General features: G+C 43.0%; 1 protein-coding gene across 5 annotated transcripts; it reads left to right on the top strand.

The window, feature by feature from the left end:
* The first annotated feature begins 17,790 nt into the window (after window positions 1-17,790).
* LOC115971147 (protein transport protein SEC23) lies at window positions 17,791-23,065 on the top strand. 5 transcript variants are annotated; one of them, XM_031090862.1, is made up of 7 exons: window positions 17,791-17,920; window positions 18,051-18,226; window positions 18,458-19,054; window positions 19,796-21,616; window positions 22,160-22,276; window positions 22,396-22,467; window positions 22,654-23,065. In XM_031090862.1, the coding sequence occupies exons 3-7, from the start codon at window positions 18,563-18,565 to the stop codon at window positions 22,789-22,791; spliced, it is 2,640 nt and encodes an 879-aa protein (XP_030946722.1). In that variant the 5' UTR covers window positions 17,791-17,920; window positions 18,051-18,226; window positions 18,458-18,562; the 3' UTR covers window positions 22,792-23,065. The 5 variants fall into 5 exon arrangements, with proteins under 5 accessions (XP_030946722.1, XP_030946723.1, XP_030946720.1 ...); XM_031090863.1 differs by having other exon boundaries at window positions 18,535-19,054; XM_031090860.1 differs by having other exon boundaries at window positions 18,051-19,054.
* The last annotated feature ends 431 nt before the right edge of the window (window positions 23,066-23,496 follow it).

Below are 23,496 nucleotides of genomic sequence, written 5' to 3' on the forward strand. Positions count from 1 at the left end.
CAGATATTTACTACACGCTAAAACCGAAAGGACCAGGCATTAGAAACGAGAGAAAGATAAAAAATGAAATTATTTAGAGGGGCACATGAGATATACGTCCGTTGGCAAAACGTGGTGAAAAGGATAGCTACCTCTCTCTCTTCACTCTAAAACCTTTGTAGAGATCTCAATCCATTGTGTGCAGGATCTTTCGTGAGACAAAAACCATGACCAACTTCTCCATGAAATCGAATCCAAAAGGTTTGTCTGCTAAGGCCCTGCCTCTTCTTCTTTTGATTAGATCCAAATTTACAAAATTTTAAGTTATGGTTTCAATTATTGTTAAAACAATCAAATAGCTTATGATGTTCAATTTGTAAAAATTGAATTGTTGTTGAATTTTTATATAAAATTTAATTGATGGTTTGCTATATTTGGTTCTGATTTTGATTTTTGAGTTGTTTAGTTAAGTGCAAAGGCTCTTAGCAAGAGTAAAAGAGGGAAATTGACAAACTATCTTTTCTTCTTCTTTTTTTTTTTTTTTTTTTGCTAGGTTACCTGCCTTTGTACCTTTATTTTCAATTTTTAATTTTTCAATACATTCTCACTCTTTAATTTTTTACATCATTCACTCTGGAACAATTATTGAAACTAATGCGTTTGTTCTTGGACCAATGCAAAAGATATTGGTTCATCAAGATTGGCAATGTTTATATCTTTGTTGATATCCATCCTATTTATTTTGTTCAATATATGTTGACCGTTTCAAGTCATATATATCAATTACGTGGCAAAAAGATTTAAACTTTGTTAGGGATTGATTTCCATTCTGCATTCAATATATTTGAAAGAATGTTTATGAAAACGAGTGAGATATATAATTGGCAGTAGTGGGTATTATAAAAGGATATATTTGTTCTGTCGCTAATAAACATGGTTCCCCAAAAATGATTCTCTGGATGCTAATTTAATCTATTATAAGAAAAATATAGACTATAGATTTAGAATGACTTAGACGATGGTGATGAAGATGATCGCAAGAGGTACCCACTCAATTCCCTTCAAAACAACATTCAATTCCACAGCTCTTAATTCTTTTCTGTATTTCAGTCTTATGCTGTCTCTATTCATTCCTTGAGAGTTTTCAGAATGGAGTCTCTAAACATGAATGCCAGACTGTGGTCAAATCTTTTTTCTTAGCATTGACCTTTAATTTTACCTCTTAAAAAATTGCCTGCAAGATGTTTGTCAAATGCTTGACTAAAAGATTTTTGTGACGTAAGGACTTTAAAAGTGTTTGTTTGTTTGTTTGTTATTTTTTATTTTTTATAAGTTTCTTTCAAGAATTTTTTGCTATTTTGTTATATACGAATTTAACTTACTTTCAGTACTTTTTTAACTGAAATCTCATTTTGTTATACGGATTTGGCTTACTTTCAGTGTTTTTTTAACTGGAATCTCATTTTGTTTTAATAAAAAACTGTTACATCATCCATTAACTAAATAAAATGTAGAGACTAAAACTTACTACCATATACCATTATATGTTTAAAATAAAAGGATATATCCAGTTAAAAAAATATTAGAGGCAAGCCAAACCCACTAAAGATGGAGTTGACAATTTAAATTAAATGGAGCTCTAACATATTGAAGTTTTTTAGGTTTTCTTTATCTCTTAAAGTATCAATTCAAACCTCAGAGCTTAGTATAAACATGTGTCATAATCTCAACGGGTCCAGTGGGCACTGGACTCAAACCTCACCCTTTATTTTACTTATGTATGCATAATATCCATTGTATTATGTGGACAATTGATTTGATTCAAAAATCTACATTTGCCTAATTCTAAAATAGAATGTCCTTTTTTGGCTTATTGTATCCATTTCAATGAATCTTAGCACCTTATTTATTTTTTCTTGCATTAGTTTTAACATAGCCAATAATATTGATTCGGACAATTGCAAAATCATTCTGAATCATCCCTCCTCAAATAATAGGACCCCAATGGAAGAAATCAATAACCGATTATTAGTAGGATTATCACTATAGTTCATGTTGTTTGAACCCAAAACATACAGCAACTCAAACATTTCCAGGTCATGCAGCAACCTGGTTCAAATGCTATTGTAAATGAGTAAAACAAACCATTGATATGGAATTGCTAGCACAAAACAAAGGTCATGCCTGAAAGAGTTTCAAGTTTCACAAATACAATGCCTACGACCCAATTACTACAACATGTAATTGTAAAAGGTTTTCGTGCTTTAGAAACAATTACTAAAGCTCCATGATTTAGTTACAACTGATACTAATTTGTTGTTTATGTTCTTATTTTGTTGGTAGGTTGATTGAAGTGACACGTATACAAAATTTTCCAATGCATCACTTGAATTAGCAACTATCCCTAAAAAATTGAGATCAAAGCACAATATATGAGAAAATTGGTGATATATGAAAGTCAAGGCATAATCAAAATTAAAATTAGCCTCTAATTGTAGTTTAATTTTGTATTAAGTGACCCATTTATAATACTCAACAAGAAAGTTGGGATGACCTTCATTAATTATTACTATTATTCAATATTTCCATGCGTAAGCATAGATTACAAGTTAGTTTAAACACATCAAAAACTCACTTTATCATTTTAGAACATCATTTTACAACATATCATTTATCAGATGTTCTATACTTCAATTCTATACATTAAAATAATATTTCCTACCCATTAAAATAATATATTTATCCAAAACACAGCAAAAATACAAATGCACAATCCAATCACCACCGGGTCCAACAGCCACTGCTACAACCACCGCCACAACAACAACCACTGCTACAACCACCGCCACAACAACAACCACCGCTACAACCACCGCCACAACAACCACAATCACCGGATCCTCCAACAAATTTCAAATCCAAAAACCTCAACCAAAAAAAAAAAAAACTCAAAATCTTCAACAAAACCCAAACCCAACGGATCAATCAATGACCAAACTCAACCAACCATCGGCAACGAGATCGGCGGCAAGAGCTGTGGAGGACGACGAGCAAAGATGTGGAGGACGACGAGCAAAGATCGGCGACCACCCCTGGGCGAGCAGAGCTTCAGATCGGCGAGCAGAGGTTCAGATCAGATCGATCGCGAGCTTCAATCGGCGAGCAGAGGTTCAGATCGGAATCGCCTTCTCAGGAAAAAAAAAAAAAAACAGAGAGAGAAAGAGGAGTCGAGACGGAGAGATAAAGAAAATGAAACTCAGATCGGAATCGCCTTCTCAGAAGAAAAAAAAAAAAAAAAATGAGAGAGAAAGAGGCGTAGAGACGGAGAGATGGAGAGGAGAGACGGAGACCAGAGAGCAGAGAAAGAGAGAGAACTGGGCTGCGGAGAGAGAGAAGAGAATAAAATAAGGGAAAAAATTTATAACACATGTGTCCGTACCGTCTCATATTTGAGACGGTACTGTAGCGGTGTGCCAATTTTTTTGGCATTTGGCACACCTCATGAGGGTCTATTTTTGTTATTTGGTGTGCCAAATGCCAAATTTTTGGCATTTGGCACACCTGATGGTAGTGCTCTTAAGTTTGTCAAAAAATCAAAAGTGAAATTTTTAGACCAAATTGGTTAAAATTGCATTAAGGCTTATTTGAGTGCTCTTATAGGGAGGAGGTAGAGATTTATGCCGCTAGAAGAGTTGTGGAGTTTGCATTAGAAATTGGTATAGTAGATCCTATTATGGAAGGGATACATTTTTCAAACTGTTGTATATGGCTTATTACATAAATGTTGCATATGGCTTATTACATAAATGAAATACAATATATTTCTCCCTCTTTATATGTGTAATGTCTGTGCCCCAAAGTCAATCACAATAATTTTGTATTCTTAACTCATGCATCATTATTACTTTATTAGCTGTGAAAAAGACTAAGAGCATCCACATCAGTAGATGCAAAATTTTCATCTATTTTGCGTAAAAAAGCTACTTTTTCTATTTTATACTTATTTTTACAAAACATCTACATCAGTTTATTTATTCTACACATTTATTCAATCAAATATTCATTCATTTACAATTTTTTATTTTTCTCTCCCTTACTGCTCCTCTCTCTCACATATCCAACACTCTTTCACAGACCCAACACGCAAAGGAAAGTAGCAGTTGTTTTCACCAGCGTGCAAGCTCCGTTGTTTTCATCAACATCTAGTTCCGATGGTCCGGTGATCGAAATGGCTTCGCTTCTTGGATCGGTCTTCTTATGCTCCTCTTAGCATTGAAGATCCAAGTCCTTCAAGCCTTTTTTGTTGTTAATTTTCTTTATTTCTTGTTTGGTTGGTGAGAAAGTGGTGGAAAAGAGTAGAAATAGAAGGAAAGATGATTGGCAACCAAAGATCTATTGATTTTCTTTGTGTTTGGTTAATTTTCTTTATTTCTTGTTTTCTCCGTGTTTTTCTCGGCAACCAAACAAATCCTGTGTAATACTAATTTCTTGTTTTACTTGATTTTGGAAGAAATTTTTTGATGTGGTGTTCTCTATTGATGCATGGTGTGGCGTTCTCTGATGATCGGTGACAATGAGAGTGAGGTGAGAATGAGAGCAACTAGAGAGATAGAGAGAGAAAAATTCATTAAAATATTAAATGCAAGTGGTATAGTAATCGTGCATGTATGCATGGTTACTGTAGCAATTGTGCATAAATGCCCAATTTTACACCCACTGATGTGGGTGTTTTTTTGGCCAAAATGTGTATAAGGAATAACTTTTTTCTACTTTGCAAAACTTTACACAAGCTGATGGGGTTGCTCTAAAGAGCTTGGATTGAAATATCAAGTATGTTTAATTGGGGGAAACTCCAAGAACTTATGCTATGTTTGATTGGGGGAGAGAATGGAAAAGGAGAGAAGGAAAAAAAGAGAGGAAGATGAGATTTTCCATTATTTGGTTGGGGTGAAAAGGGAAATGAAAGAAAATAGAGTGGGTGGAATTGGGAAGAAAATGAGAAGAGAAATGGTATTGATAATATATATTGTAGGGTTAAGGGTCCAAATTGTATATTGGGCCTTGGGCCTTGGCCGAGAGCATAGTAATCTGAGATCAAATGAATGGTGTTGGATGGGTCAAGCTTAGAATCTAATAAGTGAGATACGAATGGGAGGGCGGTTCGAGGAGAAACAATTCCTTGGATATGCTAGGTACAGCTCAAATGTATGTCCTGATAGTCAGAGGGACCTTCCAGGAAGCTCTAATGATAGGGACATGTATCATGAACACACACAAGAAGGATGAGAACTCAAAAATATCTAAGGGAAAGCTGCGACCACTGTATTGAATGCCCTGCAGCTAACCTTCTAGCCGCATTTATGTGGAGAAGACCCCTAAACAGTACTATTTTGGCTACCGCAACTCACAGAAAGCTAGAAAGGGTGTCTGATGGGACAATCACTCAAGTAGTGGCTCAAATGATTGACAAGTGTAGGATCAAAATCGTCTAAAGGGAACTATATAATGTAAGAGGTCCTTCATGGATAGGGATCCGAAAAATTAATAAAGAAAAACACTGTAGCAATTAAAGTTGTATTTGTAACCTATTCAATTGATTTATATTGGAACTAACCTGCTCGAACAGTGAATTAATTCAGCTCTATGGTCCTTGTTCTTACTTGATCATCTTCTAAATTCATACTAGTCGTTGTCAAATTCATTAGGAACTAGTTTTTTGACTCACTCTCTACAAATTTATTGTACTGGACTCACTGAGCTAATATCTTTTACACTTTGGGCTTGGGCTGCAAAACGTGTCTCTACATATATATATATATATATATATATATATGAGTTGTGTGCTAATAAACTTTGCTTGTAACTATATTTTTTTAGCTACTGAATGTGGTTCATTACCCAAAAAAATATTTGTTATCTTTTCCCAAAAGCCTTTTTTTTTTTTTTTTTTTTTTTTTTTTTTTTTTTTTAACTAAAGAGCATTTTTATCATTATTTAAAGTCTGGAGAACAACTTTAAGCTAAAACAAAAAATATCAAGCTGTATTAATGCTCTTTAGTGCATTACTCTACTTGTTTATATAAATAATGAATGGACAAAAATGCTCATACTTATTTTTCAAAATAAAACTTAATGTCACCTGTAAGAACCAAGTATGGGACCTATGGGCCTAGGATTACTTTGGACTCACAATCTATTTGTAGTGGGCTTGAAGATTTCCTACTATGGGTCGTTCTCGGCAGAGAGACTCAAAGCAACGCCCCAGTTGTTACTCACTCCTCTTCTCTCTTTTCTCTAATTTTCTGAACCCCTTTCTTCTCCCAACTTTCCTCTATTTATAGCCAAGGTTAGTGGGGAGATCGTGATTACAGCCACCGTTAGTGCTACTGAAGGTCCAATACTTTCTGATTAAAGTGGATGTTCAGGTGGGAGGACGGTGCGGCATTTATGATCTTGGAACTTGGTTCCATCGTGCCTGATCATGCTCGGCAATCCAGTTTCCTGTGCAAGTCGCACCTTCCCGGTAAAGGTTTATATACATGACCGAGAACTTTTGACCGACCACCACTTGGACCTCGATACCTTACACTTGTTTGTTTATCAAGGAAGCTTCAGGAAGGGCGCAGGTGAATTGGACCTTTCTAATGGGCCTGTGTCTAAAGCCAGCATAGGACTGGGCCTGGGGCATGCATGGGCCTGTGCCCAAGGACGGCATGAGGCCGGGCTCCGGTCCTGTAAGGGCCCGGGATCCAGGTGCCGTACAATAGCCCCCCCTTGATTCATACTCGGTAGCCGAGAAGAATCAAGGAGCTGTCTGGCCCCTTTGACCTCGGGAATCTTCTAGCCTGGGGCTTCCAACTGTCACTTCTCATTAATATCCATCTCAAAAGACGCGCCGTTTCGCGGCGCCAGGCGCAGTCGTCATCATTGCTTGACGGTTCGTGAACCGAAGCGGCGTGCGAATCCATTACGCTTGGCATTCGCTGGGTTGCTCGTACACTGCGCCCATTTATTGCTTGATTAGGCGTTTCTCCTTCCCTCATCTCTCTCTGGCTCTATAAATAGTTCCCCACTGAATACTATTCCATTTTTCCCTTGCCTCTGATCTTTTAGTGCTTACTCTCTGCCGACCACATTTCTGTGCGCTTGCTTGCTCAGTGTTCTTTTCCTCCTTAGGACCCAAAGTAAGTTTCTCTTCCCTTTCCTGTTCCTTCAGCTTTACTTCTTTGAGTTCACTTTCGTAGTTTCTAGGCGTTAGGTATGGGTTACTCTTACCTCTTAGAATCCCCCTCTACTTTGGCCACCTTTAGGAGTAAATTTAATATTCCTAATGACGTGGATGTGGCTTACTGTCACGAGAGTGATATTGAACTCCACCGAGGACGGGGTACAGCCTTCTTTCCTTTGATGTCCATTTTAGAAGGTGGGGTCAGGTTTCCCGTAGATCCCCTCCTGATAAACGCGCTTACTTACTATGGGCTATGCCCCGACCAACTTTCCCCCAATTTTTACCGGGTAGTTAGTTGTGTCAGTAAACTGAACCGCACCTTTAATTTACAGTTAGACCACCACGATATTAACCAAATGTATAGGCTCTGTGGGAGCAAGGCAACCAATTATTACTTAAAGACAAGAGATGCTCGGGTACTGCTGATATCATGCCTACCTGATTCGAACAGGAACTCTACCGGGGAGTTCGTTAGGGTGCGCGGCAATTGGTTTGCCGGGGATATCCCTTGCCCCCTTACAAAGCGTGAAGTGGGTTCGTACCATCCCCTTCGTATAATTGCTTTCCTTCCCCCGTACAATCTTTATTATAAGAGACTAATGTCATGTGTTCTTTTGCAGACGGCAAAGTGTTTGTGCAGGACCTCAGACCCGTCCATGAAAAGGATTTAAACTTCATCCTCCGTTCCGAGATCTACGTGCACTGGGACGGGCAACTACGGGCCTCTCACTTAATCCTTGGAGTGGAGCCGGTTTATTCCACCTGGCAGCCTTTCAAGCAAGCACTGTTAGTTGACAGCCCCCTGTTATCGTACATAGACGTACGGTACGTGAACTTTTTGCCGCCGAAGCTCACGACCGGGGAAGCGAGAGAATTTGGTCCGCGGTATACTTGCGCGGACGAGCAAGCCCCCTTGCGAGACGAATCCGCAGAGCAAGCATCCCGGCGCCTCAGGGAGTTAGCCCACGTACCCATACAGCAGGAAGAACAAGCGCAGGAGCAGCCCGTTCCCGAGAACCCAGCTGCCGCGCCTCAACAGCAAGCGATAGAAGCGGCTGCCCTGCTAACTGAAGCTATCCGGTCTAGCGGAGAGATGGTATCGAGAAAGGTGATGTCAATAGACCGGTTCGTGCCCGGTGCTCGGCAACCCAATCAGCCACCGCCTTCCCAGAGCCGGGGTCAAGCGCCTCAGCCCTCACCCACCACGCAGGCCGGACGTGCCCGAAAGAAGCAAAAAGTTACCGATCAACCTTCCGCGGGCCCGGGAGATGCTGTTGCCCAGACTCCTCCCCGTCCAGCAGGTGGCATTGTTATCCGCGAGCCGCCAACCGAAGCTGGCACGGGGGGCGCGTCCTCCTCCCAAGTGGCTCCAGCGTGGGAGCCCAAGATTCTTCTGGACGGCAAGCCATTGCCCTCAACCGCCTGCATTCGGATGTGGGATAAAGGTGAGGGCGGCCGTATTGCCCAATCTTTGGCCGAAGCTCTCCAGCTTCCCGAGGACGTGCACGCTTTTAAGGAAGGATCCGAGGAGTCCGTAGGGCGCCGGTTAGAGTGGCACGCCATTGCGGTAATTCTTTTGTCTATCTAGTCCTTCATACAAATTTCCTTTGGCTTCTTTTCTAACCTTTGTGCTTGCTAGGCTGCCCAAATGGCCCACATTGTGGCTGCTCGGGCACGAGAGCTTGCCGAGGAGAACGAGCGCGAGAAGGATGCGCGGGAGGCGGCGGTGAAAACGGCTAAGGAAAAGCAGAAGGCCGCTGAGGCTGCTGAGAAAAAGGCTGCAACTGCAGAGAAGAATCGGTCCCTGGCCGAGAAAAGGTGCGCGGAGCTCCTAACTCAGCAGAATGAGACGGAGGTTAAGTTAGCCCAAGCTATCAGCCTTAACACCTCCAACGCCGAGGAGATTACCGACCTCAGGGCAGGCTTGGCTGCCGCGGAGCAGAAATGGTACGATGTCGGCTTCGCTGATGCCGAAAACTCCGTGGAGCCGGTGGTTACTCGGGCTCGGAATATGGGTTTTGAGGCCGGGTGGTTTGCCGCTCTCCAAGCCATGGGAGTTCCTGAGGATTCGCATCTAAGGGACCCTGGCCAAATTCCATTCCCGAGCCCCGCTCCTGCTGCTCAGGATACCCCGGTGGCCATTGACGAGGAGGAGACGGCCAGTATGAGGGAGCTGGTTGAGCAGATCGATGCCCATGCCGAGCCCGAGGAAATGGAAGCCACCAGTATCCCGACCGTGCAGGAGCTTCTCGGTGAGGATCCGCCTTTTCCTTTGACCGTCCAGCAGGGAGCGACACCGCCGAACCAACCTCCCAACTAATTTTACTTTTATTTGCTTGCTTACTTTTACTAGTTTTATTTGCTTATGTCGCCGGGACGTGGTGACCGAACAATTGCTTTATTTTATTGGTTTTATTTGCCCATGTCACCGGGATGTGGTGACCGAACAATTGCTTTATTTTGCTGGTTTTATTTTCCCATGTCACCGGGATGTGGTGACCGAACAATTGCTTTATTCAATTAGTAGTCCGTTTTCTTTTCCCGTTTCAATTTGTCGAGTGAGTTTATATCTATTTATGTGTTTTGCTTGAATCATGCCAGGGATATGGCTGTTTAATAGAATGTACCCCCGAGAACCTGTTGTGCGGCGCTTTGTTTAATTTTGAGAGTGCTATTTGACTTAGTATTTGTAAAAAGGGTTAGGTTTTTATCAGGCTTTGGTGAACCGAGAATCATGCTTCTGTCTTAAGAGTATTCGCTCGTTAGGTTTACGCCTGTTCGGAAATTTGAGTTTAACCGAGAACCAGGTTTCTGTCCTGAGGGATTTGTTTGTAAGGTTTCCACCTGCTCGGCAATATTGATTGAACCGAGGGTCAGGTTTCTGTCCTTAGAGATTTACTTGTTAGGTTTCCACCTGCTCGGCGATATTGATCGAGCCGAGGGTCAGGTTTCTGTCCTTAGAGATTTATTTGTAAAGCTTCCACCTGCTCGGCAATATTGATTGAACCGAGGGTCAGGTTTCTGTACTTAGAGATTTATTTGTAAGGCTTCCACCTGCTCGGCAACATTGATTGAACCGAGGGTCAGGTTTCTGTCCTTTATTTGTAAGGTTTCCACCTGCTCGGCAATATTGATTGAACCGAGGGCCAGGTTTCTGTCCTTAGAGATTTATTTGTAAGGTTTCCACCTGCTCGGCAATATTGATTGAACCGAGGGTCAGGTTTCTGTCCTTATTGATTTATTTGTAAGGTTTCCACCTGCTCGGCAATATTGATTGAACCGAGGGTCAGGTTTCTGTCCTTATTGACTTGATGGTGATTCTCTCGGCGTACGGTCAAGGAATAAAAAACAGCATTAACAAAAGGATTCATCATGCTTTTAATTTCAATGGAATACAAGTTCTGGCTTACACCGACGATTATGCGTAGAATTTCTTCAAGTTGTTGGCATTCCATGGTCGGGGGAGCGGCCTCTCGTCAAGGTCTTCCAAGTAATAGGCCCCTGCACCCGCAATGGCTGTGACTCTGTATGGTCCTTCCCAACTCTGAGCGAGCTTCCCTGCAGCCATGTCCCGCATGTTCCCTACTACCCGTCTTAAGACTAGTTCCCCGGCACTGAATTCCCTGCTTTTCACGTTTCGGTTGTACCTTTGGGCCAGCTTCTGCTGATACTCGGCAAGACGTACGGTCGCGGCATCCCTGCATTCTTCTAGCCAATCCAAGTGTTCCATCATCAGGTCGGCGTTCTGTACGGGGTCAAACCCGGCAACCCGTGCACTGCATAAGCTTACCTCGGTTGGTATTACTGCTTCTGAGCCGTATGTCAGGGAAAATGGGGTTTCACCCGTGGATCTCCTGGGGGTCGTACGGTAGGCCCACAATACACTAGGTAGCTCTTCCGCCCATCTTCCCTTCGCCCCGTCCAACCTTTTCTTGAGCCCGTTCAAAATAGTCTTGTTTACCGCTTCAGCTTGGCCGTTGCTTTGTGGGTACGCCGGGGTTGAATACTTGTTCTTGATGCCAAGCTTAGTACAAAAACTCCGGAAAGCATTGCTGTCGAACTGCAGCCCATTGTCCGATACTAGCGAATTCGGCACCCCAAACCGTGTAACTATGTTTTTCCATACAAACTTTTTCACGTCAGAATCCCGGATATTAGCCAAGGCTTCAGCTTCAGCCCACTTTGTGAAGTAATCTACAGCCACCAATACAAAACGGCGGTTCCCCGTTGCCCGGGGGAAAGGCCCAAGAATGTCAAGCCCCCATTGTGCAAATGGCCACGGGCTGCTGACAGGATTTAGCTGTCCTGCGGGCTGATGGATCATTGGGGCGTACTTTTGACACTTTTCGCAACTCCGAACGTATTCGGTGGCATCCTTCTGCATCTGTGGCCACCAAAATCCCTGTGTCATTGCCCTGTGCGCTAAAGATCGTCCCCCGGCATGTCCGCCGCACACTCCCTCATGCAGCTCGGTCAGAAGTTCTTTGACTCTTTCTGGATGTAGGCACAAGAGGTAAGGGCCTGCAAAGGATCTTCGGTACAGCTTTCGGTCTGAAGACAGCCAGTATCTGGGAGCCATACGTCGAATTTTGTTGGCCTCGGCCTCATTCTCCGGAACTTTGTCTTCGGCAAGGAAGTCAATGATCGGGCTCATCCAACTTGGACCAGCCACCGCCACTTGCGCAATCTCTACTCTGGCTTGGTCGGGAACATTCTTCACATGGATGCTCGGCTCCCTTACAAGTTCTACCGTGATGAGCCTCGGCGTATCCTCGGTAGCCGATGAGGCTAACGTGGCAAGAGAGTCAGCATGCTTGTTTTGTGACCGGGCTACCTGGGATATCTTTACCGTTCCAAACTGACCGATAATTTGCTTTGCCGTACTCAGATAAGCTTTCATTCTGGGGTCCCGAGCTTCGAAGTCCCCAGTGATCTGATAAACAACCAGTCGAGAGTCAGAGTAGATCTCTACGTCCTTTGCGCCCAGATGTAATACTGCCCTTAACCCGGCCAGCATGGCTTCGTATTCGGCTTCATTGTTCGAGGCTTTGAACCCCAATCTGAGGGAGTGTTCCAGTCGTATGCCCTCAGGGGTGACTATGACTACACCAGCCCCGGCCCTCATAGCATTCGATGCGCCGTCCACAAATAATCTCCACGGGCGAACCTCCGTACTACAGATTATCTTGCCTTCATTCTTGGGTGTAAACTCTGCGATGAAGTCAGCCAGAACCTGTCCCTTCACTGAGCTTTTAGGTCGGTATCTTATGTCAAACGATCCCAACCGAGTCCCCCATTTGGCAATCCGCCCTGTGAAGTCTGATCTCTTCAATAGTGACTGCAACAGATACTCGGTGAGGACAAACACTGTGTGTGCCTGGAAGTAATGTGGCAACTTTCTCGTGGCGTGCACCAGGGCCAAAACTAACTTCTCGAGAGGCAGGTACCTTGTCTCGGCATCGACCAAGGTTTTGCTCACGTAATACACCGGCATCTGCACTCCCCGGTCTCTTAGCAGCACAGCACTTACTGCATGGTCGGTGACAGCGAGATACATAAACAGATCTTCTCCGGGCTCCGGGGCCGTCAACTTCGGCGCCTTTACCAAATACTCCTTTAGCTCTCGAAAGGCTTCATCGTAGCTCTCATCCCATCGAAACCCCTTCCACTTTTTCAGAAGCTGATAAAAAGGCCGGCAACGGTCGGCAGACTTGGAGATGAATCTGTTCAGGGCCGCTAACATTCCAGTGAGCACTTGCACCTCTTTGGGATTGCTTGGTGGTTTGAGGCGGTTCACGGCTTCAATCTGGTCGGGGTTAGCTTCTATTCCCCGAGTAGAGATCAGGTATCCCAGGAACTTACCAGCCCCCACTCCGAAAGTGCACTTCTCGGCATTCAGGCGCAATTTGTGCCGACGTAGTATCTCAAACACTCCCCGGAGATCTTCGGTATGCTGCGACTCAATTCTGCTTTTCACCACCATATCATCGATATAAACTTCAACCGTGCATCCAATTTTCTCTCGGAACATTCTCGTCATCATTCGCTGATACGTAGCCCCGGCGTTCTTTAATCCGAACGGCATGACCTCGTAGTGATAATTTGCATTCGGGGAGATGAATGCTGTCTTTTCTCGATCTTCGGGCGCCAAGGCAATTTGGTGGTAGCCCTGGAAGGCATCTAGGAAGCTCATCCTCGGATGCCCGTACGTCGCATCTACTAGCTGGTCGATCTTGGGCATCGGGAACGGGTCCTTGGGACATGCCTTGTTCAAGTCTGTGAAGTCCACACAAACTCTCCATTTCCCGTTCTTCTTCTTCACCACGACAGTGTTTGCCAACCACTTCGGGAAGAATATCTCCTTTATGGCCCCGGCATCCTTCAGACGCTGTACCTCCAGGTTTACTGCATCGACGTGTTCCTTCGACGCTCTTCTCAGTTTCTGCTTCTTTGGGGGGAATAATGGATCCACGTTGAGTCTGTGGACAATGAACTCGGGATCTACACCGGGCACCTCATACGGGCTCCACGCGAAAACATCCACATTCTGCAATAGGAACAGCAACATATCCACCCTTTCCCGATCGTTCATGCTTGTACCTATCTGGAAATACTTGTCGGCATCTGGGAGAATTTTTACCTTCAGCACCTCCTCGGCAACGTCTGCCCCAGCTTCCCCCTGGGGTTTCTGTAATTGCTATGAACTTTCTTTCTCGTTCTCCTCAGTTCGACCGAGCTTTTCCTTCTCCCACCGGACCGCGGCGATAAGGCACTGCCTCGCCACCTGCTGATTCCCCCTTACTACGGCAACTCCACTCTCAGTAGGAAATTTCACTTTCACGTGAAGGGTGGACGGGACAGCCCCCATGGCGTGAATCCACGGCCTTCCCAGGATTGCGGTGTACGGTGCGAATGATCGGACTACTATAAACGTAACTATGACTGCCTTGCCTTCCATGTCCACTGGGAGAGAGATCTGTCCCTCGGGAATTACAACCCTCCCATCAAACGAAACCAACGGCGTGTCATACTTTGCCAAATCCTGGGTCTTTAACCCCAGCCCTTCAAAGAGATCCGGGTACATGACGTCGGCTCCACTTCCTTGATCAATCATTACCCTCTTCACCAGGAACCCGCCTATCCGGGCTGCCACCACCAAAGCATCGTCGTGGGGTTGGACCGTCCCCTCGAAATCGTCTTCTCCGAACGAGATGGTCAGCCGTCCGCCTTTCTTTTTCTTCTTGGATGATTCCCCTTCCGTGCAGGCCACTGTCAGTATCCTTTTTGCCGATGCTGCCCTTCTTGGTGCGGCATGGATGACTTCGATTATTCCCAGGGGTGGTGGAAGGGGATTCCTTTTCTCTTTGGCTCCCTGCCCGGTTTCTCGGTCAACGGAATCTGCTACAAACTCTTTCAAGTACCCGGCCCTTGCTAGCTGTCCGAGGTGATCTTTTAATACCCGGCACTGTTCGGTCGTGTGTCCCTTGTCTCTGTGATAAGTGCAGTATAAGGTTTGGTTCCTCCGAGATGGGTCCCCCTCCATTTTGTTTGGCCACCTAAAGAATGGCTCGTTTTTGATCCGTTCCAGTATTTTGTGCACTGGCTCTTTGAACACCACATTGACCCCGTCGATCTGCACCTCTAGCCCCTGCATTTTGAAGTCTCGTTTCGGTTTTGCCGGCAAAGCGCTTTGCCGGGGTTTCCCCACTAAAGGAGCTTTCCCCCTGCTTTGCAGCCGGTCATCTTCCAGGCGTTTGTACTCCTCAATGCGTCTCATCAGTTGCCTCATATCCTCGGGGGGTCTTCTCGTCAGTGACTCCCGTAATTCAGAATCCTCAGGGAGCCCCATTCTGAAGGTGCTTGCAGCGATTTTCTCGTTTCCTCCACCAATCTCGTTGTAGAGTTCCCAGTATCGGCTGGCATAGCTCCGAAGGGTTTCTCCGACCCTCATCTTCATGGAAAGCAGTGCGTCAACCGGCTGCTGCACCCGGCTACATGTCACGAACCTGCTGCCGAATTCTTGAATAAGCTCGGCAAAGCTGTGTATGGAACCCTTCCGCAACCCATTGAACCATCTTAGTGCCGTGGAACCGAGACTTGAGGGGAAAACTTTACACATCAATGCGTCGTTGTGTGCATGCAAAGACATCATGTGGATGTAATGGCTAACATGCTCCACGGGGTCTGTCCTGCCCTCATACGAATTGAATGGTGGTCGTGTGAATCTACTCGGCATCGGGGCCCGTTCAATATCATCGGAGAATGGTGACCGGGCCGCCATCCGCAAAGCCCGGCTCATTGCGTCCATGGAGGCGTTGTGGTGCAGTCGTTCCTCCGGTGATTCTGATCCGGGGTGATCATAACCATGCGACCGTGAATGATTCCGCCGATGGCGTGGTTCCCGTGATTGCCGGTGCGACTCTTGGGAGCGTGACCGGTCTCGGGATCGATGCGTATTAGACCGGCTGGAGGCCTCACCCTGGTGTCTCCTTTGCTGGTGGTTACGATTCCTTCTATCTCCCCGACCCCTTGCTTCCAGCTCTAAGTCCCTTACCAGTCTGCGTAACCGTTCCAGCTCTTGGTCCCTTTCGTCGAGCTGCCGGTGCGCCGAGACGTCCGAAACCGTCCAGCGTGTCTGAGCCGACCCTTCTCCTTGTCCGGACCCTTCCTCCCTTCTTGAGTGCTCCCTATCTTCCCGCCGTTTTTGCCTTCTCTCCCTCCATGTTGACCCCCGGGAGGATCCCATGGAACCGCTTGGTGCATGCTCTCCTGAATGCTCCTCAGCCATCCTCGTCGTTTGAGTCTCAGTCGAACCACAGCTTTGTAGGAGGGCCCCACGGTGGGCGCCAATTGTAAGAACCAAGTATGGGACCTATGGGCCTAGGATTACTTTGGACTCACAATCTATTTGTAGTGGGCTTGAAGATTTCCTACTATGGGTCGTTCTCGGCAGAGAGACTCAAAGCAATGCCCCAGTTGTTACTCACTCCTCTTCTCTCTTTTCTCTAATTTTCTGAACCCCTTTCTTCTCCCAACTTTCCTCTATTTATAGCCAAGGTTAGTGGGGAGATCGTGATTACAGCCACCGTTAGTGCTACTGAAGGTCCAATACTTTCTGATTAAAGTGGATGTTCAGGTGGGAGGACGGTGCGGCATTTATGATCTTGGAACTTGGTTCCATCGTGCCTGATCATGCTCGGCAATCCAGTTTCCTGTGCAAGTCGCACCTTCCCGGTAAAGGTTTATATACATGACCGGGAACTTTTGACCGACCACCACTTGGACCTCGATACCTTACACTTGTTTGTTTATCAAGGAAGCTTCAGGAAGGGCGCAGGTGAATTGGACCTTTCTAATGGGCCTGTGTCTAAAGCCAGCATAGGACTGGGCCTGGGGCATGCATGGGCCTGTGCCCAAGGACGGCATGAGGCCGGGCTCCGGTCCTGTAAGGGCCCGGGATCCAGGTGCCGTACATCACCTAATAATAATAATAATAACAACAATCCAATTGAATTGATTTAATTTAATTGAATCTTCGAATTTGACACCACCCAAATTTGAATTGACTCAATCTGAGCAAAGAGGTAGTTGGCAGGGAGTCACCAACATTAGCAACTGATGTGAATGAGTCGAGTGGTGGGTTAGAGGTTTGAAACTAGATGGAAACCGGACCAACTAACAAAATATCATTGGAAACTGCCATTCTTGTCCTCTCTCTCTCTCTCTCTCTCTCTCTCTCTCTCTCTCTCTCTCTCTCTCTCTCTCTCTCTCTCTCTCTCATCGAGATCTGGGATATATCTAGCAAGATCTCTTTGAGATATGGACTGAATCCATTGGGATTCGATGAGATTTTGTTAGCCGCCGCCTCTCTTGATTTTGACCAAAATCGACTCAATCAAATGAAGAACTAACTTGATGGTGCTCACGATTAATGTCGACTGTCGAGTCCTCTGTTCTACCACTTGTCAGAATTAAATCAATTTTTGGTGAAGCCCAAATCCCCCTACCTTAGATTTAATTTTGATAATAGGGATACAATACACTTTTTCTTATTCCTCACACTTGAATTTTTTTATCCTTCCATCAATATGATTAATTCTTACACCATATAACAATATCAAAACATGTTATCAATGTAATTTATCAAACACTCCAAAAAAAAAAAAAAAAAAAAAAGCTTTTCTATTAAAAACTCTCTATCAGAAAATCAATCGCTAACCTTTGGATCCATAAAATGGTAGATATATAACTTTCGTTGATTAGGAAAAGAAAAGTTTCGAAAATCTAGTTTGGTTTCGCCTATTACAAGCTCAAAAAAAAAAAAAAAGGAATGAAATAATAGATATAAACGTCATCGTTTCACTTGTTTTCCTTAAACACGTCACAAAATTCCCACCTCATCATAATCATCCAATCAAAACTAGCAGCCATGCCAACAGTGCATTTGTATTCAGGTAATAAATCAGTAAATCACAAAAAGTAAAACCGTAAAAAAAAAAAACCCAACAATTTCAAGGTATTGTTGTCTATCTACAGCGAGAGAAAATAGCAGGCACAGCCCAAAAAAAAAAAAAAAGAGTAAAAAACCAAACAAGTCAAGAACTGAGCGTAAAAAAGAGTCAAAATATATAAAGATCCTTTGGTCTCTTTGAGTTCTTGTTTTTCTTTTTTTTCAAACCAGTTCTCTCCTACACAATTATCTGTCTCTCTCAGGTACGCTGTTTTATTTTTTCAGCTTAATTCATTCAATAATGTGATATCCCATATTGATTAACCCTAGATCCTTTTTGTTCTGACATTAGTTTAATTCAAAGTTGTGATTTTTTTTTTTTTTGTTGGTCAGTTTAATTTCTATTGGATGGGATTGTGTAGGAAGCTTCAATTGTGAAGGGATTGAGGGCCAAATGAGTGGGTGTTATTCAATACCCAGAATTTTTTTGGCCTGAATTTGATCTGGGGAGGTGAAATTTTGGTGATTTTGATCGTTTTCTTGACTCTGATGTGGATTTCCTCAGCTGGGTATGAATCAAAATTCGTTCTTGTTGCTTGTAATTCCTGGGGGTTTAGGTTGTTTTTGAGGTTTTAGTTGATCAAAGAATTTAATTTTGTTAATTCTTTATCGGGGCTAGAATAAGATCCATGTGAATCAGTGCTTTGTAGTTGTTTCTTTATCATCTTTAGATTGAGATTGGTGCAATTCACTGAATTTTCCTGCATGCTCAAAGTACTGCCTTTGTATCTTCTTTCTAGGACTCTGTTTGGGATTGAATTGTTTGTGGTTTGCCATAAAGTCTGGTTCTTGATTCTGTGTCCTTTTTATTGCTCAGTTTTCAATAAAGATAGCTTTGAATTTCAATGGCAAATCCACCACCACCTTCACTTGGATACTCTGTCTCTATCACTCCCTCAAACCCGGACATATCGAATCCTCACAGTGAGAGAAATCCAATTCTTCCTCCTCCTCCTCCTCCACCATCGAATTCCCCTACACCGCCCAGATTTCCTCCACCAAAATTACAACAAGATCAGATTCCTTCGTCTTCAATAAAAAGCCCAAATGTACCATCTCCGTCCAATGGTGTCAAAATGGGAAGTCCCATTCCTCACTTAAGCACTCCCCCTGGACCCCCTATCTTCACTTCGCCTGTCCGTCCTGCTGCTGTGCCTTTCCGCTCTTCACCTGCATCTCCTCAGCCAGTTGCATTCTCTTCGGCCTCATCATTGCCAACATCATCACCTCCCCAATTTTCAAATGGATCGGTTGAGTTGCAGCAACAAGTTTCTGATGATACACTGGACTTGACGCCAGCTGGGGATTCAGCATATGTTCTATTTTCAGCTCATAAGGTATCATCTATCTTGTTCTCTCTGCTTCAAAAACCAAGGCATCAATTTTCATGAGGAACTGTTTCTTTCTGCTTAGTATCTATTTTTGGTGTCTATAATGGAACCTTATTTTGTGAATTTAATTTCTTTCACCTGGTAACTACTTCTATGGTTTCATTCCACACACCCCCCCCCCCCCCCCCCCCCCCCCCCCCCCCCCAAACACACACACACACCAACAATAAAAAATAAAAAAAAAGGAAAAAAACCTATGAAGCATGGACACAAACACAACATGAGAGACATCGACATGGCAATTCTTGAAAAATTTAGGCAAGACACGGTGGAAATACTATAGTAAATTAGTGAATTAATATGCATATATATATATATATATATAGTCAGTTTTATTAATTTATAGGCATGTATCATGTTTATTTATTAGTTTTCAAAATATATAACAACTATCAAAATCTTTAAAAACATATCTATACTTAAAGCAATTTTTCATTTCAATAAAACTTTTTTTTTTTTTTTCTCTCAACATAATCAGGACACACATGCAAAAGTGTCCCTGCCGTGCAGGACATGAACACACCAGGGGATTTGAAGTGTACTTGCTTCTTAATTTATTGTCTTTTTAACTCAAGTAGATATCTTTCAGTGCTTTTAAAATTATGTATGTTTGGAATAATTTTCGTTTTCTGCCACATTTGTTAATAATTTGTTTGAATTGCCTCTCCCAAATTTTTTTTCAAATAGGTATTGAAGCAAAAGAAGCTAGCAAACGTACCTAGTTTAGGTTTTGGGGCACTTGTTTCTCCTGGCAGGGAGATTTCATCAGGTCCTCAAGTAATACAACATGATCCCCATCGCTGCCAAAGTTGTGGAGCCTATGTAAATTTCTACTGCAAAATATTAATTGGCTCAGGCCAGTGGCAGTGTGTAATATGCCATGAACTGAATGGAAGCCAGGGTGAATATATAGCTCCCAACAAGGAACTTCTTCGTACCTTTCCAGAACTGTCATCACCTATGGTTGACTATATTCAAACTAGTAACAATAGACCTGGTTTTATTCCAGTTTCCGATTCAAGAATGTCTGCACCTATTGTTCTTGTCATAGATGAGTGCTTAGATGAACCGCACCTTCAGCACTTACAGAGCTCCCTACATGCATTTGTCGATTCACTTCACCCGTCAACAAAATTAGGAATTGTTTCCTATGGCCGTACGGTATCAGTGTATGATTTTTCGGAGGAGTCGGTTGCATCTGCTGATGTTCTTCCTGGTGACAAATCACCAACTCAGGAGCAACTGAAAGCATTGATTTACGGAAGTGGCATATACTTGTCACAAATGCATGCTTCACTACCTGTAGCACACGCCATATTCTCATCAATGAGACCATACAAATTGAACTTTCCAGAAGCTTCTAGAGACCGGTGCTTGGGTACAGCAGTTGAGGTTGCTCTTGCAATAATTCAAGGGCCATCAGCAGAATTGTCTCGAGGGGTAGTTAAGAGGTCAGGTGGAAATAGCAGGATTATTGTGTGCGCTGGTGGACCTAATACTTATGGCCCTGGATCTGTTCCTCATTCATTTAGTCACCCAAATTATCCTCATATGGAAAAGATGGCATTGAAATGGATGGAGCAACTAGGTCAGGAGGCTCATCGACACAATACAGTGGTTGACATTCTATGTGCTGGAACATGCCCTGTTAGAGTTCCTGTGTTGCAGCCTCTTGCAAAAGCTTCTGGGGGAGTTTTGGTTCTTCATGATGACTTTGGAGAAGCCTTTGGCGTAAACTTACAAAGGGCATCTAGCAGGGCAGTAGGTTCCCATGGTTTGTTGGAAATACGGTGTTCTGATGATATTCTTATAACTCAAGTTGTGGGTCCTGGTGAAGAGGCTCATTTAGATACTCATGAAACTTATACGAATGACTCTTCTCTATATATTCAGATGCTTAGTGTTGAAGAAACGCAGAGCTTCTCAGTCTCCATGGAAACTAAAAGAGATATTAAGAGGGATTATGTATTTTTTCAGTTTGCAGTTCAGTTTTCAAATATGTTTCAAGCTGATATATCCAGAGTAATTACTGTTAGATTGCCTACTGTGGATAGTGTTTCAGCATATCTTGAGAGTGTTCAAGATGAAGTGGCAGCAGTTCTTATTGCCAAGAGGACCCTCTTGCGAGCCAAAAACTCTTCTGATGCAGTTGATATGCGAACAACAATAGATGAAAGAGTTAAAGACATTGCTTTAAAATTTGGGTCCCAAATACCAAAGTCAAAGCTTTATCGGTTCCCCAAAGAGCTCTCTTTATTACCAGAGCTCTTATTCCATCTCAGAAGGGGCCCACTTTTGGGAAGTATTATTGGTCATGAAGATGAGAGGTCTGTGTTGCGGTATTTGTTTTTGAATGCATCATTTGACCTTTCACTTCGCATGGTAGCGCCTCGTTGTCTAATGCACCGGGAAAAGGGAACTTTTGAAGAGCTGCCCGCTCATGACCTTGCTATGCAGTCAGATGCAGCAGTTGTTCTTGACCATGGCACAGACGTCTTCATTTGGTTGGTATGTCACTTAACTCGTCTTCCTGCTATTTTACTATGGCATCTTTAATTTGGATCATGATGCTTCAGATCTTTTTTTTTTATATGTCCTATGTTGTTGAAGTCCCCCCACCCCCGTTTTCTGTCTGTCTGTGTCTCTCTCTCTTTGCCTCCGTAAATGTTCATCTCTGAATTGTTACTTTTGAATTTTCTTACTGGATTGGGGCCTGGAGGTAGCCTGCTTTGTAGTTCACTGTTTTTATTTGACTTGGAAAGGAAAATGAAATCGATCATGCACAATTTAGGCTATGTAGTAGTAGTATCACATGTAAAAGTGTGCTTGCTCCATGATCCATCTATTATGTTTATGATGACATTCATGGAGGAAACTGTGTTATTCAGGCTGTATATATATCTGTTTCATTTTCATTAACACCACTACAGCCTCGAGAAATTTCTTTGTTTGTATTGGTTGAGCCTTTCCCCATTTACTATTTTCATTGTGAAATTTCATCTTTTCTTCAGTATTTTTTGGTTGAACAATTCCACTTGTTGGTTGATTCAGGGTGCTGAACTTGCTGCTGACGAAGGAAGAAGTGCATCTGCTCTGGCAGCTTGCAGAACATTGGCTGAAGAGATAACTGAATTGCGATTTCCTGCTCCTCGTATCCTTGCTTTCAAGGTTTGTTCCCTTATAGTTCATGCTATATTTTTGTCTGCCTTGTATTCCTTTTCTATTCCATCTGGTGCCCAAAATTTAAAATGAATCTAATAGTTTGGAAATTTTTTCCCCTGAAACAGGAGGGGAGCTCTCAGGCTCGGTATTTTGTTTCTCGACTCATACCTGCCCATAAGGATCCTCCATACGAGCAGGTGAGGGCTGTGCGAGAGAGATAGAATGTTTCTTATATCATGATTCCAAACAAGTTAATTGTGCAGCATATTGAGTTGTCAGTTTAGGGTTTTACATCAACTGTCATACTTGATCCAACTTTTGGGTAATGCCTTTTTTTTTTTTTTTTTTGATAATCAACTTTTGGGTGATGCATACTGTTGCAGGAAGCGAGATTTCCCCAGCTTCGTAGTCTGACAACAGAACAGCGAATGAAGCTGAAAAGCAATTTTCTTCACTTTGACGATCCTAGCTTCTGTGAGTGGATGCGAAGTTTGAAATCAGTGCCACCAGAACCAAGCTAAGAAGAAAGGGAGTCTGAATCGTTTCATCATTTCATCACCAATGGGAAACTTTGTCATGTCCCTTTTTTTAAATTTTTTTTCTCACTGTTAAAATTAATGTAGTTGGTAATGGTGATCAGATTGATTACATCTCATATTCTTCGTGTCCACCCCTGGAATTTTTGATTTAAAAAAAAAAAAAACGTTTATAGTTAAAAGAGTTCAAGATCATTCTCATTCAGTTTCTCAATTGTAATGCTAAGACAGAGTAATAAAGATTTATTTCTTGATCCAACCGTGTTGTTAAATTAATAACAGTTAATGTCATATTGTCTTATTTAAAAAAAAAAAAAAAAAGTCATATCGTCTTATTTTTAAAAAAAGTCATCTTGTAACCATGTAGTTTTTTCAAGCTCAGGATGGATATGAGGCAATGAAAGCTGATTTAGCTGTGCCTGTGATCAATCAAAGTACTTCCTCTCTGAACTTGGGAAAGGGACATGACTTGTGTCTAGCGCATTAATGCATTGGATACGTTGGGATACAGAAGGGAAATGTATGTGTTGAGTAATCCATTTAATTTGGAACATAAGTTATATATATATATATATATATATATATGGTAAATAGATTATATCCTATTTCAAAACCAACCTATCAGTATCATTCATAATTAACGAAATCTTATGTGATGGATATTTGTAACATCCTCTCATACCACATAAG

The sequence above is a fragment of the Quercus lobata genome, chromosome 12, assembly GCF_001633185.2.
Source record: "Quercus lobata isolate SW786 chromosome 12, ValleyOak3.0 Primary Assembly, whole genome shotgun sequence".
In the NCBI taxonomy this organism is placed as follows: Eukaryota; Viridiplantae; Streptophyta; class Magnoliopsida; order Fagales; family Fagaceae; genus Quercus; species Quercus lobata.